The sequence below is a fragment of the Agelaius phoeniceus genome, chromosome 24 (assembly GCF_051311805.1).
Source record: "Agelaius phoeniceus isolate bAgePho1 chromosome 24, bAgePho1.hap1, whole genome shotgun sequence".
NCBI lineage: Eukaryota > Metazoa > Chordata > Aves > Passeriformes > Icteridae > Agelaius > Agelaius phoeniceus.
This window is the reverse complement of record NC_135288.1, coordinates 7,952,948-7,968,512: the sequence shown is the minus strand read 5'-3', so window position 1 is coordinate 7,968,512 and position 15,565 is coordinate 7,952,948. Positions and strand designations below refer to the sequence as shown.

General features: G+C 60.9%; 1 protein-coding gene across 1 annotated transcript; it reads left to right on the top strand.

The window, feature by feature from the left end:
• Positions 1–8,607: 8,607 nt before the first annotated feature.
• On the top strand, positions 8,608–15,565 carry PERM1 (PPARGC1 and ESRR induced regulator, muscle 1). The gene is made up of 4 exons (XM_054648037.2): positions 8,608–9,722; positions 10,773–11,350; positions 12,587–12,706; positions 14,968–15,565. Exons 1-4 carry the CDS (start codon positions 8,608–8,610, stop codon positions 15,045–15,047), a joined length of 1,893 nt encoding a protein of 630 aa, XP_054504012.2. The 3' UTR covers positions 15,048–15,565.

Here is a 15,565-nt window from a genome sequence, read left to right as displayed (position 1 = left end):
CAGCGAGGGAAAGGGGCCATGGGGAACCGACTGGGCCTGGAAAAGGAAGAATTTAGGGAGAAACTTTGTTCCTGGCACGGCTCTGCCCCATCCCTGGCAGTGCCCAAGGCCAGGCTGGAGGGGCCTGGCACGGTGGAAGGTGCCCATGGGTGGCACTGAGCTTTTTGCCAGCCCAAACCGTGCCAGGGTTTGTCCCAGCTCTCGGTTTTTGCCTTTGCTGCTCTGCCCCGGCTGCTGGGAGCGCCCTGAGGCTCTGGAATGGCCAAGGCAGAGTCTTCCAGCAGCTCTGATCTAACCCTGCCTCAAAACCCTGCAAAAACCTCCAGGGCTGCCTGCGATGCCCTGTGGGGTTTGGATTCAAAACCCTGGGAACAAATAAAGGAGGCTCTGCTCAGATGGGGCTTTCACTGCCAGGTGAGTGAGGGCAGAGGATTTCGGGACCAGGGGAAAGCGTCCCCAGGTCCTCGGGAGCTGGCAGAGCTTGAGCTGCTCTGACATTGGGGCTCAGGGCTGAGCCTGGTGCTGCTCCTGGCACGGCTCCTTCCTGCACAGCTGGCTCGGTGTCACTGTCACCCACAGCTGGCTCGGTGTCACTGTCACCCACAGCTGGCTCAGTGTCATTGTCACTCAGTGCTGGCTCAGTGTCACTGTCACCCGCTGCTGGCTCAGTGTCACTGTCACCCGCTGCTGGCACGGTGTCACTGTCACCCACAGCTGGCACGGTGTCACTGTCACCCACTGCTGGCTCAGTGTCACTGTCACCCGCTGCTGGCACGTCCACGGGGGGCTTGGAAACCCTGCCCAGGCATTTGGGAAATTCCCACTTTGGAGCCTGGGGATTGAGGGGGTTCGTGAATGTCCTCTGGGAGAAATGGATTTGTAAAGAATCCTTGAAGTTGTAAAGGATTCTTAAAGATGGGAAGTTTGTACGGCCCCACATTAGAACTGTGAAAGGTAGCAGGGCCACTTGGGGTAGAAATACAGGTGGTTAGAAATAATAGTATTGTGTGGCAAAAACTAATGGGCTAAAAAGCATTTATAAAGTACTGAAATTAAAAGATTGAAATTTAGTATTGAAGTTAAAAGATTGAAATTTAGTATTGAAATTTTCCCCTCAAGAATGTAGGGAGAAATTTTGGGTGGGGATGGCTTCTAATCAGAACAGCGTCGAGTTTTACATCTCTTCTGCCTCCCTCTCCATCGAGACTAATAACGGAGTAAAATCCTTTCAAACGCCTCTGAGTTCCCCCATCTCTACAGCAGCTGATGAAGGCAGCAGCGCTGGGCTGAGCTTTGACCCAGGCCGGGCTGGGGCCGCCCCAGAGCCGTGCCCGGGGCTGGGTGAGCAGCACGCGTGGAGCTCTGGGCTCTGCTGTGTTTGCAACCCGAGCTGGCCCCGGCTCTTTGCGGCTGCTGGCAGTGGGTGGGCCGGGATCAGGGCCGGGATCAGGGCCGGGATCAGGGCCGGGATCGGGCCGGGATCAGGGCCGGGATTGGGCCGGGATCAGGGCCGGGGTCGGGCCGGGATCAGCCCGGGAGCAGCGCAGGGAGCGAGGGATGTGCGGGAGTTCCAACAACAGAGCCCCGGGAATTGGGAATTGGGAATTGGGAATTGGAGCTGCTGGGATGGGGTGGGCAGTGCCGGGGGCAGGAACTGGGGGCCCTGCGGGCCCTGCGGATGGGGAACAGCTCGGGTTCGGGGCTGGGCTGGGAGGAGAGGCCCTTTCAACCCAAAGCATCGTGAATCAGAGCTGGGACAGCGAGCTCGGCCGCTCCTGCTACCGTTCCCTTCCCAGCCGGGGCAGGGCTTGGGCACTCCGGGAGAACTCTCGGGTCCTTCTCCCTTCCTCGGTCTCGTTCCTTGCTCCTGGTGGCCAGCACGGTGACCCTGGTGCCACCGCTTCCCCCAGGGCTCCATCCCGGATCAGCTGCTCTGGTGCTGGCTTCAGGTGAGGAAGGACACAAAGGGGTGGCCCCGGAACCCGGCTCGTGGTCCCGGGACGCCTCCCTGCAGCCCAGGAGGGGCAGGAGACCAGGGCAAGGACCCGGGCACAGGCTGGGGCTGTGCAGGGAGGGTCGGGCTGGGTTTTTGGGCAGGGTTTCCCCCAGAATGGTGACATTCCCAAGGCTGCCAGAGCTCCGTGAGCTCCCAGGGATGACAGTGGTGCCCCCCCTGTGCATCGCTGAGCATTTCCCTGCCAGGACAGGGGTTCCCAGGCGGTGTCAGCACAGCCCTGCCCTGCCAGCCCTGTGGAGCTGGGATTCTCCCCTCTCCCACAGCGTGGATGGATGCTCAGGGGATGCTGCCCCGAGCCCGCCCCTCTCCGGGCTGCTCCAGCACGGCCCCCCCGTTCTGCACACCCCACGCTCCGATTTCAGTTTCCCACAGAATCTGAACCTCCGGAGAGGGGGTGAAAAATGCCGGGGAAGCGCGGACTTGGTGGCTGGAAGTGACATCTAGTGGAAACGGCAGGAAGGGAGCGCGCAGGTAAACCCTGATCCTGCCGGCTCCGGGGGGAAAAGGATTCCTGCGAGCTGGAGCTTCCAGAGGGCTCTATTCAGGATTAAAAAAAAATATAATATTTAGAATAATAGTGGAATAATAATATGCATTAATAAAAAAATAGAATAAAGAGAAAATTTAGAGTGAAGAGGATGAAGAGGATAAAGAGAATGAAGAGAATAAAGAGAATGAAGAGGATAAAGAGAATGAAGAGGATAAGGTGGACAGCATGGAAAGGGGGGTGGCTGGGCCATGGCAGAGGTCACCTGGCCCTGCAGCTGCTGTCCCCAAGGCAGGAGCAGCGCAGCCACCCGGGCCATGGTGTCACTGTGCCACCCAGAGTCACGGAGTGGTTTGGGTTGGAAGGGCTCCAAGGCCCATCCAGTGCCACCCCTGCACAGCAGGGACCCCTTGCACTGTCCCAGGCTGCTCCCAGCCCTGTGCAGCCCGGGACACTGGCAGACACAGCCACTGCCAGGATCCTCTCCTCCTGCTGGGATCCGTGCCCGGGGACAGCTCGGGGCCAGGGGACAGCGTCTGTCCAGGCACAGCTGGGCCCTCCAGGGCTGTCCCCAGGGCCAGCGCCTCCTGCTCCTGCATCCCGAGCCCTTCCTGCTGCCTCTGGCCATCTCCTTGCTCTGTTTCCCTCTCCTCGGGGGCGGCGGACACTGCCACCCCTGTCCCTGTGTCTGTCCCTGTCCCTGTGTCCCTGTCCCTGCCCGGGGCTGCTCCTGGGAGGGCAGAGCCGAAGGTTCTTGCTCAGAAATGTGAAACCCGGCCAGCCCTGGATTAGCAACCCGAAACTGCGGCCAGGAGCCGAGCTTTGGGAAGAGCCTGGCAGCGTTTCAGGCCAGCTCGGGCTGGGTTTCAAGCGAGCCGAGTGTGACCTTTGCATGAGCCGGCTGGGGGAGCATGGGCTGGAATTTTAACAGAGAACGGGGAGTGAGTTTCAGGCAAAAAAAAACCCCAAAAACCAAAAAGCCCCAAAGTTTAAAAAAAGTTAAAGGGTTTGGGGGAAAACAATGTGGATCTGGGGTGGTTTGGGGGTGATAATTGCTGCTCACCTGCCCCCAAACCAGCAAAACCAGCCCGGTGGTTGCGGCTTGGCTGGCTCGGAGTTTCAGTGCAGGGTTAACCCTTTCCTGAGCACGCAGCTGCTCCTCCCGGGCTTTCCCTGGGCTGGATCCCGGGTGCTGGGATTGGGATCATCCCAGGGAGGTCTCCTGGCCCTGTGCAGGGTCGGGGCTGTGCGAGAGCAGCTCAGCATTCCCCAATCCCCCATAGCAGCCCAGCGTTCCCCAATCCCCCATAGCAGCCCAGCGTTCCCCAATCCCCCATAGCAGCTCAGCGTTCCCCAATCCCCCATAGCAGCCCAGCATTCCCCAATCCCCCATAGCAGCCCAGCATTCCCCAGTCCCCCATAGCAGCCCAGCATTCCCCAATCCCCCATAGCAGCTCAGCGTTCCCCAATCCCCCATAGCAGCCCAGCATTCCCCAGTCCCCCATAGCAGCCCAGCATTCCCCAGTCCCATGATCCGTCCCTCGGACAGGTGGGACCCCGCAGGAATTTATGGAGAGGAAGGAATGGATCAGATCAGGGGCAGCTCAGGAGATGGAGGGGCAGGGGAGCAGCCACACATGGACACCCAAGGCCACTGCAGTCACTGCCTGAGGCTCAGGGATCATCCAGCTAAAACTGCAGGGGAATGAGAAAATAATCACAAATAAACCTCTCTGTCCCAGGGCAAGCAGCAAGGGCCAAGGCTGTCTTACCCCTGAAGCCGTGGACAGATTTCTTTTTCCATTCTGCTTTATTTTATTTTGTTATTTTTTTTCCACTGCTTTTCCTGCAGTCTCTCCCTTCCTGCCCTGCTGCACAGCATGTGATGGGTGTAGATCAGGGCAGGGAGGATCCTCCTAATCAAAGCCACGTTTCTCTGCATTGTCTGGGCTCTCTCACGGGGAGCTCAGCCAAGCCCCCACACTCGTGATGTTCCAGTGCTGGTTTGGAAAGCTGCACAAAGGTAGAGTTTTCCCAAACGGAGTTTCTTGGGTAGGAGGGGAATTAGCCCATGTTGAGAATATTCCAATTATTCCATAGTGAGAATATTCCAGTTATTCCATATTGGGAATATTCCGATTATTCCATATTGGGAATATTCCGATTATTCCATACTGGAAATATTCCAGTTATTCCATGTTGAGAATATTCAAATTATTCCATATTGGGAATATTCCAATTATTCCATATTGTGAATATTGCAATAATTCCATTCCCTGGGAGCTCTTTTCCCAGACACTGAGGTTCCTTTGCACTGGGATTGGTGGATGCTGAGGGTTAGGGTTAGGGTTGGAAGCTCAGCATTCCCAAAGTCTCTATCCCAAAGGAAGTGCCCTCCACAGCATTCCCATTTTTCCTGCCCTTCCCATGCCCGTTCCTGGCTGTCCCACCAGGCACAGGGGGGGCCACATCTGCTGCTTTATTTCGGGCCCTTCTCTCGTGACAGGTTGACATTGGTTATTTATATCACGTCCTGGATCCCACAGTGTCCGTCCTGGAGGTGCTGGGTGCCATCCACAGGATGGGGCTGGAGCAGCCCTGCAGCACCCCAGGATCATCCCAGGATCACCCCAGGATCATCCCAACACCATCCCAGCGTCCCAGATGATCTCAGAATCATCCCAGCAACCTCCCAGCACCATCCCAGAATCATCCCAGAATCATCCCAGAATCATCCCAGAATCATCCCAGAATCATCCCAAAATCATCCCAGCCCATCCCAGCCTCCCTGTGCCTCTGGCTGCCGTCCCAGCCGTGTCCCTGCTGCTCTCAGGCACTCGTTGAAAGCTCTCCCTGCCTCGGGCCCGGCTCCAGGGGAAGGAAGCGGCTGAGCCAAGCGCAGGAAACCGCTCGGTTTCCCCTCTGGAGGGCGAGGGCAGCGGGGCGCGGGCGGGCCGGGCCGGGAAGGAGGGAGCGGCTCTCCCGTCCCTGCAGATGCTCCTGACCGCACAGGGCAGCGCGTCCCGGGCAGGGTTTGCTCCTGGCACCGCTGCGCTGGGCTGGGCTGGGCTCTGCTGGCTCCGTCCCGGCCGTGCAGTGCGGGACAGCCGCCACCGCGGGGAGCCTGTGTCCCGAGGGATGGCAGGGACACCGCTGTCACCTCCCTGTGGGGACAGAACTGTCCCGAGGGATGGCAGGGCAGGGACACCGCTGTCACCTCCCTGTGGGGACAGAACTGTCCCGAGGGATGGCAGGGACACCGCTGCCACCTGCCCGTGGGGACAGAACTGTCCCGAGGGATGGCAGGGCAGGGACACCGCTGTCACCTCCCTGTGGGGACAGAACCGTCCCGAGGGATGGCAGGACAGGGACACCGCTGTCACCTCCCTGTGGGGACAGAGCCCGGAGCTGTGCCCTGTCTCCCCGGGGTGGGCAGGGGGGCATGGGCAGTGCCTGGCCCTGGGGAGGACCCCCGAGGGGTGCAGAGCCTGTGGGATCCCCGAGGGTGCAGAGCCTGTGGGATCCCCGAGGGTTTGCAGAGCCTGTGGGACCCCCGAGGGTGCAGAGCCTGTGGGACCCCCGAGGGTTTGCAGAGCCTGTGGGACCCCCGAGGGTTTGCAGAGCCTGTGGGACCCCCGAGGGTTTGCAGAGTCTGTGGGACCCCCTGAGGGTGCAGAGCCTGTGGGACCCCCGAGGGTTTGCAGAGCCTGTGGGACCCCCGAGGGTGCAGAGCCTGTGGGACCCCCGAGGGTTTGCAGAGCCTGTGGGACCCCCGAGGGTTTGCAGAGCCCCTCTCAGCTCCCACAGCACCCCCAGCCCAGCCCAGGCCTCTCCCACCGTGGGCTCCTGGGGGCTGAGGGGGTGCCTGGAGCCTTGGGGCAGGGCTGGGGTCACTCCCTCACCCCCTGTCCTGCAGGCAGCTCCTTCAGGGCAGCTGTGTCCCCCCTGAGGACGGGGAGGAGGAGGAGGAAGGTGGGAGGAAGGCTGCTGGGAGCTGAGGGTTATTTCTGGCTCGGCTTCGTGGCCTGCAGGCCATCCTTGGGCACGGTGCCAGTGCCCTGTGCCAGGCTGCCCCGAGCCCTGCCCGCAGCACGTGGCCCAGGTGGCCCTGGGCGCTGCCACCCGCCCTGCGGGGTTTGTCACAAGACTCTGGAGCTGGCTGTGACCTCCTGGTGTCACCCTGCCCTGGGAGTGCCCTAAATAGGTGAACCCTGCCCCTGAGGTGGTTTTGTGTCACCCTGGAGAGCGTGACTAAGGCGAAGTGGCTCTGTGGGCAAAAGGGCAGTCACTGCCACCCAGGTGTGCCAAAGGCTGGCAGCTCCTTGGGCTGTCCCCCTTCCCCATGCAGTGACCCCAGCAGGGAGCAGGGGACACCAGGAGTGTCCCCAGATGTGGCTGTGGCACTGTCACACACATTGGCTGCCACCTGTCGCCAACATCTTTTATGGAAAATCCTTTTCTTAGGATTCTGTCTCCTGAGGAGCTGAGAGGCCTCAGGAACAAAATGCAAACAATGGTTATCTGCTGCTGTGGAATGCAACAGGTGCATCTGGGATTGGGCTCATGTGGATGTTTCTAATTAATGGCCAATCACAGCCCAGCTGGCTCGGACACAGAGCAGAGCCACAAGCCTTTGTTATCATTTCTTATTCTATTCTTAGCCAGCCTTCTGATGAGATCCTTTCTTCTATTATTTAGTATAGTTTTAATGTAATATATATCATAAAATAATAAATCAGCCTTGTGAGCCATGGAGTCAGATCCTGGTCTGTCCCCTCAGCCTGAGCCCCTGTGAGCGCGGTCACAGCCACCCTGGCATGTCCCCCAGCAGTTCTATATATGGGCCGGTGGCACTGGGCTCTCAAGTGACACCGGGGAGGGACCGAGGGTTTATTTTTAGTCCCTGAATGGATCTGAGCTGCAGCCGGGCCCTGTGCCCCCGGCCAGGGCACCATGTGCTGCTGGGGGGGCTCTGCTGCGGCTCTCGCATGGCTCCGTCCCCGCCCGGGGCTGGGGGACAGGTAGGACGGCCCTTGTCCCCTCCCCGCGTGTCCTGCTGTGCCTGTCCCGCTCTCCAGCTGTGCTGTCCTGCTGTCCAGCTGTGCTGTCCAGCTGTGCTGTCCAGCTGTGCCTGTCCTGCTGTGCTGTCCAGCTGTGCTGTCCTGCTGTCCAGCTGTGCTGTCCTGCTGTCCTGCTGTGCTGTCCTGTCCAGCTGTCCTGTCCAGCTGTGCTGTCCTGCTGTCCAGCTGTGCTGCTCCTCCCTGCCCAGGGCCCCTGCAAGGCCGGGGCTGCTGCCCTGGCTGTGGGGGATGTCCGGGCTGCTCTGGGCTTCGGGAATGCTCAGGAACATCAGTGCCAGGTTTAAGGTGGATTGGAGGCAAAAGGGGGGTGTGGGGTGTGATGCTGCTGTGGGGAGAACCCCAAACCTTTGCAGCAGTGGGGAGCATCCCACACCCCCTGTAAAGCTCTGGGGAGCATCCCAAACCTTCTGTGCAGCTCTGGGGAGAATCCCAAGGCCCCAGTGCAGCCATGCTGGGGCTCGGAGGCAGCGGGGAGCAGAGGGGGTGGCAGTGACCTCTCCCATTGCTGCCTCTCCTGTGGCCAGCACAGCCATCCCCGTCCTGCTGAGGTTGCCAGGGGCTGGAATTTCCAGCCAGGTTTGGGCTGGAAGAGGGTGAGGATGAGCAGATGGCCAGGGAGGAGCTGGGAGGAAGGGCTGGGGGCACACAGCTGGGCTTTGGGGGCACACAGCTGGATTTGGGGGCACACAGGTGCACTTCGGGGGCACACAGACAGGCTTTGGGGGCACACAGCCGGGCTTTGGGGCACACAGCCGGGCTTTGGGGCACACAGCTGGATTTGGGGGCACACAGCTGGGCTTTGGGGGCACACAGCTGGATTTAGGGCACACAGCCGGGCTTTGGGGCACACAGCTGTACTTTGGGGCACACAGCTGGATTTGGGGGCACACAGCTGCACTTTGGGGCACACAGCTGCACTTTAGGGCACACAGCTGGCTTTGGGGGCACACAGCTGCACTTTGGGGGCACACAGCGGTGCCACCCGGTCCTGCCTGACGTGTCGCCGCTCCCCTGCCGCAGGCATGGATAACTTCGAGTACAGCATCCAGCTGAACGACCGCGAGTGGGCCGAGTTCCTGCGGGCCGCCGAGGAGTGCAGCCTGGCGCCGGCCTCGCTGGCCACGGCCGAGGAGCAGAGCCTCAGTGACATTGAGCAAGGGGACACGGCGGGACGCGGCAGGGCGAGCCCAGGCAGGCCGGGCAGCGAGCCAGCATCGCCGGGCACTGCCAGCCCTGCCCCACGCGGTGACGGTGCCGGTGCCACCCGCCCGGAGCGCTGCGTGCCGGGGCCGCCGTCGGGCAGCGGGGACGAGGCGGGGCTGGGCGCTGCGGGCGCGCTCCCGGGTGACAGCCAGCACCGGCCCAGCTGCCCCGCACTCGCGGCCATGCCCAGCGCCCAGAGGCGGCAGCCACCGCGGGCACCCGCTGGCTCCGCGCAGGACACGGCGGTGGCAGCGCCCGCAGGCGGCCCGGCCACGGAGCAGGGCGGGGATGCAGGAGGGGGACGAGCCCCGCTGGCAGCGCCAGAAGCTCCGGCAGCCCCTGTGCCCTCGGAGCCCGCGGGGGACCCCCCGAGCCCCGGGATGGTGCCCAGGGCGGCAGCGCAGGCGGAGCAGGCGGCGGGCACGGAGCCGAGCTCGCCGGGAGCGGCGTCCCCCAGCGTGGTGCGGCCCAAGGTGCCGGCACAGCCCAGGAAGGGCCGCAAGCAGCGCGGAGCCGGCGGCACCGAGGGCGACAGGGACCCCCTGAGCGCGGCACCCGCCGGGAAGGCTCCGCCGGGCTCCCCGGGGTCCCCTCGGAAGGGCAGAGCCAAGGACAAGGCGGCCAAGGGAGCGCTGGTGAGGCTGGGCAGCGAGGAGGCTGCGGACAGCAAGCGGGCGGACGGCGGCGATGCCGCCCCAAAGCCCCGGGGCAAGGAGCCGCAGCCCCCGGGCAGGACAAAGGGCACCAAGCCCCCAAAGGCAGGGCAGGCCGGGGCTTCGGGCGGACGTGACAGTGTCCCCGCGGTCCCTGGAGACGGAGCCGCGGCTCTGCCAGGGGAGGAGAGCCAGGAGATGCCAGGGAAGCCTCTGGGGAGCGCGGCAGCGTTGGGAGGGAATGCTGCTGAGGGGGCTGGGGGCGAGCCTGCTGCTGAGACACCTGGAGGGAATGCTGCTGCTGAGACCCCTGGAATTCCTGCTGCTGAGACACCTGGAATTCCTGCTGCTGAGACACCTGGAGTTCCTGTTCCTGAGATCCCTGGAATTCCTGCTGCTGCTCAGATCCCTGGAATTCCTGCTGCTGAACTTCCCAGAAAGCCCTCAGAGATCCCTGGAGTTCCTGCAGCTGCGATTCCCAGGAAACCCTCAGAGATCCCTGGAGTTCCTGCAGCTGAGATTCCCAGAAAGCCCTCAGATATCCCTGCAGTTCCTGCAGCTGAGATCCCTGGAACTCCTGCAGCTGCGATTCCCAGGAAACCCTCAGAGATCCCTGCAGTTCCTGCAGCTGGGATCCCCTGGGAGCCTGCAGCTGCAATTCCCAGGAAACCTGCACCTGAAACCCCTTGGGAGCCTGCAGCTGGGATCCTCGGGAGTCCTACAGTGGGGATCCCTTGGGATCCTGCAGCAGGGGTCCCCGAGAGTCCTGCCATTGAGATCCCCAGGATCCCTGCAGCTGAGCTCCCCAGGATCCCTGCCATCGAGGTCCCGTGTGATCCTGCAGCTGAGCTCCCCAGGATCCCTGCCATCGAGGTCCCCAGGATCCCTGCAGCTGAGCTCCCCAGGATCCCTGCCATCGAGATCCCGTGTGATCCTGCAGCTGGGCTCCCCAGGATCCCTGCCATCGAGGTCCCCAGGATCCCTGCAGCTGAGCTCCCCAGGATCTCTGCAGCTGAGCTCCCCAGGATCCCTGCCATTGAGATCCCCAGGATCCCTGCCATCGAGGTCCCCAGGATCCCTGCCATCGAGGTCCCCAGGATCCCTGCCATTGAGATCCCCAGGATCCCTGCCATCGAGGTCCCCAGGATCCCTGCCATTGAGATCCCGTGTGATTCTGCAGCTGGGGTCCCCAGGATCCCTGCCATCGAGGTCCCCAGGATCCCTGCAGCTGAGCTCCCCAGGATCCCTGCCATTGAGCTCCCCAGGATCCCTGCCATCGAGATCCCGTGTGATCCTGCAGCTGGGCTCCCCTGGGAAGCTGCAGCTGAGCTCCCCAGGGCCGTGAGCCCCCTGTGCTTTGCTGAGGGAGCCTCTGGCAAGCCCAACTCCCTGGATGTGACCTGGCCCGAGATGTACGAGTACCTGTTCTGCGATTCCCAGGAGGAGGAGGAGCTGGGCAGCTCCCTGGAGGGGCGGAAATCGCCCTTGCAGAGGGAAATCTCCTGGCCTGAACTGTACGAGTATTTTTTCACCGAGCCAGAAGGAAGCAGGAAAAAAGGCAAAGCTAAAGACAGGAAAAGAAAGAAGTTCAGAGGCTTGCACAAGGAGGCTCCCAGCTCTGCTCCAGACAAGGACACCGTGGTTATCTCGGTCCCTGATGTGCATGAACACTTGTTCCCAGAGCCAGCCCCCAAAAGGATGGGCTGGAGAGGGATTTTCTCCATGGCCCCGGCCTCGGAGGTGAAGAAAGCTGTGAGGGCTTTGGGGTCCCTGCTGCAGAGGCAGGGGCAGCTGGGAGGAGGCCAAGCCCCAGGCTCCCAGGCCCTGGTGCCCAGAAGATCCGGAGAGGAGCTCGCCCTGGTCCCGCTGGGGTGGCCGGAAGATGAGGACAGGGCCCTGGCACTGAGAGGTAAATCCTGCTGTCCCCTGCAGGGACCTGCCCCAGGCTGGGTCACCCTGGCTCTCCCTTGGGACGTTCCTCTCTCTCTGTCCCCTGTGCCAAGCCAGTGCTCCTGGCCAGGTCCTGCAGCATGGACGGGGAATGTGGGACTGTAAAACCCACCCTGAGCAGAGAAACACCCTCTGGAGACCTCAGAGGTCACCTGAACATTGCCTGTTCCTGGGGGCAGGTGAGAGAGATGGGAATAAAGGGAGAAGTCTGATCCACCAGGACAGGCAGGGGTTTGTCTTTGAGCTTAAATGATGCTCAGAGTTAATCCTAAACCCAAACACTGAGGGAGCCATCCCAAAGGGAGCCTCAACGTGGAGCTTCCAGTCTGAAAAAAATCCCCTTTGAGGTGGTCACAGCTAATTAATAAGCCAGTTTTAATTAAAAGCCTGATCAAATGAATAGGAGCAGAAAGAACCTGATCTGAAGCTGTTGCAGGCCGGATCAGGGCGTGCAGAGCACTCAGGGATGTCTCCATCCCTGGAGGAGGCAGGAGTGGGGTGGGATGCCCAGAGGGGCTCTGAGCACTCCCAGGTGTTGTCCTGGAGCTGGGTGTGCCTGGGGACACTGGGGACAGGAAGGGGACCTTGCCTGTGTCCCCAGGAGTTGCTGTGTCCCCAGGAGTTGCTGTGTCCCCAGGAATTGCTGTGTCCCCAGGCTGCTCCCCAGACCCAGCTGCAGCCACCACAGGGAGCGGGGCAGAGCTGCAGGGAGGCGCTGAGGCAGCCGGGGGTGGCTTCAGCAAATGTTTCCTCGGGGTTTTTAACAAAGTACAGGACTGAGGTGACAAATGTGCCACTGTCCTTTGGGAACGCACAGAGCCTTGGGGTTTTTAATAAAGTGAAGGACTGAGGAGAGGGGTTATAAACCCCATTTCCTTGGGGTTTTTAATAAAGTGAAGGACTGAGGGGAGGGGTTATAAACCCCATTTCCTTGGGGTTTTTAGCAAAGCGAAGGACTGAGGGGAGGGGTTAAAAACCCCATTTCCTTGGGGTTTTTAGCAAAGTGAAAGACTGAGGGGAGGGGTGACAAATGCGCTGCTGTCCTTTGGGAACGCACAGAGCTCTCTGATATCACCCCTGGTGCCAAAACCCCTCCAGGGATGGTTTCGCAGGGATTTGCTGGGGCAGAGGGAGGGCAGGGGGGGCAGAGGGGGCGGCTCAGAGCCCCCAGGACCTCGTGCTCCTCTCGTGGCAGGAGCAGCAGCGGAGGAGCCGCGGGTGCTGAGCCACAAGGACATGTGCCTGGTGTTCTGTGCCTTCGCCTCCTGGGCTGTGAAGACATCTGACCTGCAGGCTCCGGATGCCTGGAAGACCAGTACGTACAGTGCCCGCTTGGAGAGGGGTGGGAAGGGCTCTGGGGCACGTTGGCAGGGAGGAAAATCGGGATATTTATACCTGCAGCTGCCTCTGGGGAAGCGCAGCCTTTTCCTGGTGTTCCAAAGTCGTTTCCGTGCCTTTTCTCTCCCCTCTGATCCTGATTGCTGCTCGTGTCTCTTGTGCTTCCCCCCAAAGCAGCTGCTGGCTCCACAGCCTTGGTTCTGCTCCATCCAGGATCCCTGACAGGGCTCAGTTGGGCAGGACTTCCTTAAGACCTCCTTAGGTTCCCTCATCCCAGCAGGAACAAAATTCCCAACACAAACTGGCCTTGCAGCAAGGCCGAGCCTGCCTGGGGTGTTTGGTCCATGGCCAAAGTTGAGGTTAAACCTTCATCCAGCACCAAAATTCCTGTGTTTTTCTGAGGTGCTCGGAAGGCTTAATCTTCCCCCCAAAGAGGAAGAGGAAGTTTAATCTTCTCCCCATCATCCTCCTGCACTGAGTCCTGCAATTCCCTGGAGATCTGTGGGATCCTCTCCTCTCCAAGCCCAGCTCTTGGAAGCTGGTGAGGAAAGAGGAAGCTGAGGAGACAGAAATTCCCAACAGGAGTGGGAATGGCTGGGTGAGCAGGGCTCAGGGAAAGCAGCATTCCCAATCCCTGTCCTGGAGCCCTTGGAGAGCCCTTCCAGAGCAGCATTCCTGATTCCTGCCCTGGATGAGCCTGGAGAGCCCTTCCAGAGCAGCATTCCCAATCTCTGTCCTGGAATCCTTGGAGAGCCCTTCCAGAGCAGCATTCCTGGTTCCTGCCCTGGAATCCTTGGAGAGCCCTTCCAGAGCAGCATTCCCAATTCCTGCCCTGGATGTGGCCTGGAGAGCCCTTCCAGAGCAGCATTCCCAATTCCTGCCCTGGATGTGGCCTGGAGAGCCCTCCCAGAGCAGCATTCCCAATTCCTGTCCCACGGAGCCCTTCCATGGGAAGCAATGCCAGGATTGAGGCTCCCTGCTGCTCTTGCAGGCGAGGAATGTTCCCTGCTAAGGTCAGCAGGCAGCTGACACTGCAGGCTGGGAATAGCTCCTGAGCTAAGGCTGCTCCCTGCCATCCTCCCCAGCAGCTCTTGGCCTGCTCCCCCTCCTGCTGAGGGTTTGGGATGGAGGAAATGTCCCCAGGAAAGGGGTGGAAAGGGGGATAAGCTCCTGCTGCCTCAGGTGGGATAACCTGGAGAGGAGGGAGGCAGGAGTGGCTCCAGAGCCCGGAGCAGCCGCTCTCTCTCGGGGCATTTGGGCTTCCAACAAGCTGAGTTTGTGTTCCTCTAGCTCATCAATCAAAATCCAGTCTGAATTTAAAGTGTGGGGTCTAAAAACAGGGTTTGGATTCCTGGTTTTGCTCAAGAGAACCTAATGTCCCTTATAAACCAAATGAAAAACTTTGGGTGCAGGGACAGAGCAGAGCTTGGTTTGGGTTTCCCCCCCCTTAGTTATTTCTTGTGTCCCTACATCTTTTGATTTGGAGCTTTGGATATTTTCTGCTTTTGGCTGGGGCCAGAAAATCCCCAAAATGGGATTTTTCTTGGCGTCCTCCTGGTGCAAACAGAAGCAGGAAATGAAGGTGCTGTCCTGAAGCCCTGCTGGGGTTTTCCTTGTGTGTCTTTCTCTCATCCAAGACCAAATCTCCACCCGAACCTGTGACTCCAGCCAATCCACGAAATCCCCACCTGGACCTGGGTGTCCATAAACCCCATCCACAAACCTCCCTCTGGATCTCAGCATCCAACCAGTGCCCACCACCCAGGGACCCTACTGAGCATTTCCCCTAAACCCGCCCTTTTCATGGCATGGGGGTGTCCCCATGCACCCCAAACTCCCACCCTGGATGTGCCCGGTCAGGCTGTGAGCATCTGGGAACGCTCTGGGAGCAAATTCCGTGTGCTGGGAATGCAAACCCCGGGCAGGAGAGGGGACAGGAGAGAATTCCGTGTGCTGGGAATGCAAACCCCGGGCAGGAGAGGGGACAGGGGATGGGACAGGAGCAAATTCCGTGTGCTGGGAATGCAAACCCCGGGCAGGAGAGGGGAGAGGAGCAAATTCCGTGTGCTGGGAATGCAAACCCCGGGCAGGAGAGGGGAGAGGAGCAAATTCCGTGTGCTGGGAATGCAAACCCCGGGCAGGAGAGGGGACAGGGGAAGGGACAGGAGCGACCCCCGCGTGTCCCCCGAGCACTTCGGGACCGGAGTGACGGTGGGAATGCCCTGGGCTCTGTTCCAGTGTTCCTGGCAAGCTTTGGCACCCTCTCGGCCATCCGCTACTTCCGAAGGACGGTCAGGGAAGGGCACCCCCGGACTTAACCCCTGCCGCGCCGGAGCCGCCGCCCGGGGCCGGGGCTTTGTTCTGGACACTGGGAGAAGCCTGGAGCCAGCCCCGAGAGCTTCCCCGGCCCCATCCCCGACCGGACAGGAGCGGGAGCCTCCCGGGGACGGGAACTGACGGTAGGACAGGACAGGACAGGGGCTGGCAGTGCCCTGCTGGTCCCTCCTCCCCGCTGGAGTCACCTGGAGGTGGCACAGGGATGCTCGGAGGTGGCACAGGGATGCTCGGAGGAAGCAGGCAAGTGCTTCATCCCGACAAAGGATCCGGGATGTCTCTGAAGGAGCTTTGGGAAGAGCTTGGCAGAGCCTGGGCTGGGCAGCAGCTCCCGGAGGGATGCAGGGGTCGCTGCCAAGCGCTCCCATGATCGCTCCGGGAGGATCAAAGCCCTCTTGGGCTTCACTCCCAAGAAGGCCCAGCTCGGGGATGGGGTTTCTGCCGCCGCGGCTCTGTCCCTGGGGACAGCTGGGACAGGGACACGTCCCCGTCCCGCAGCAAG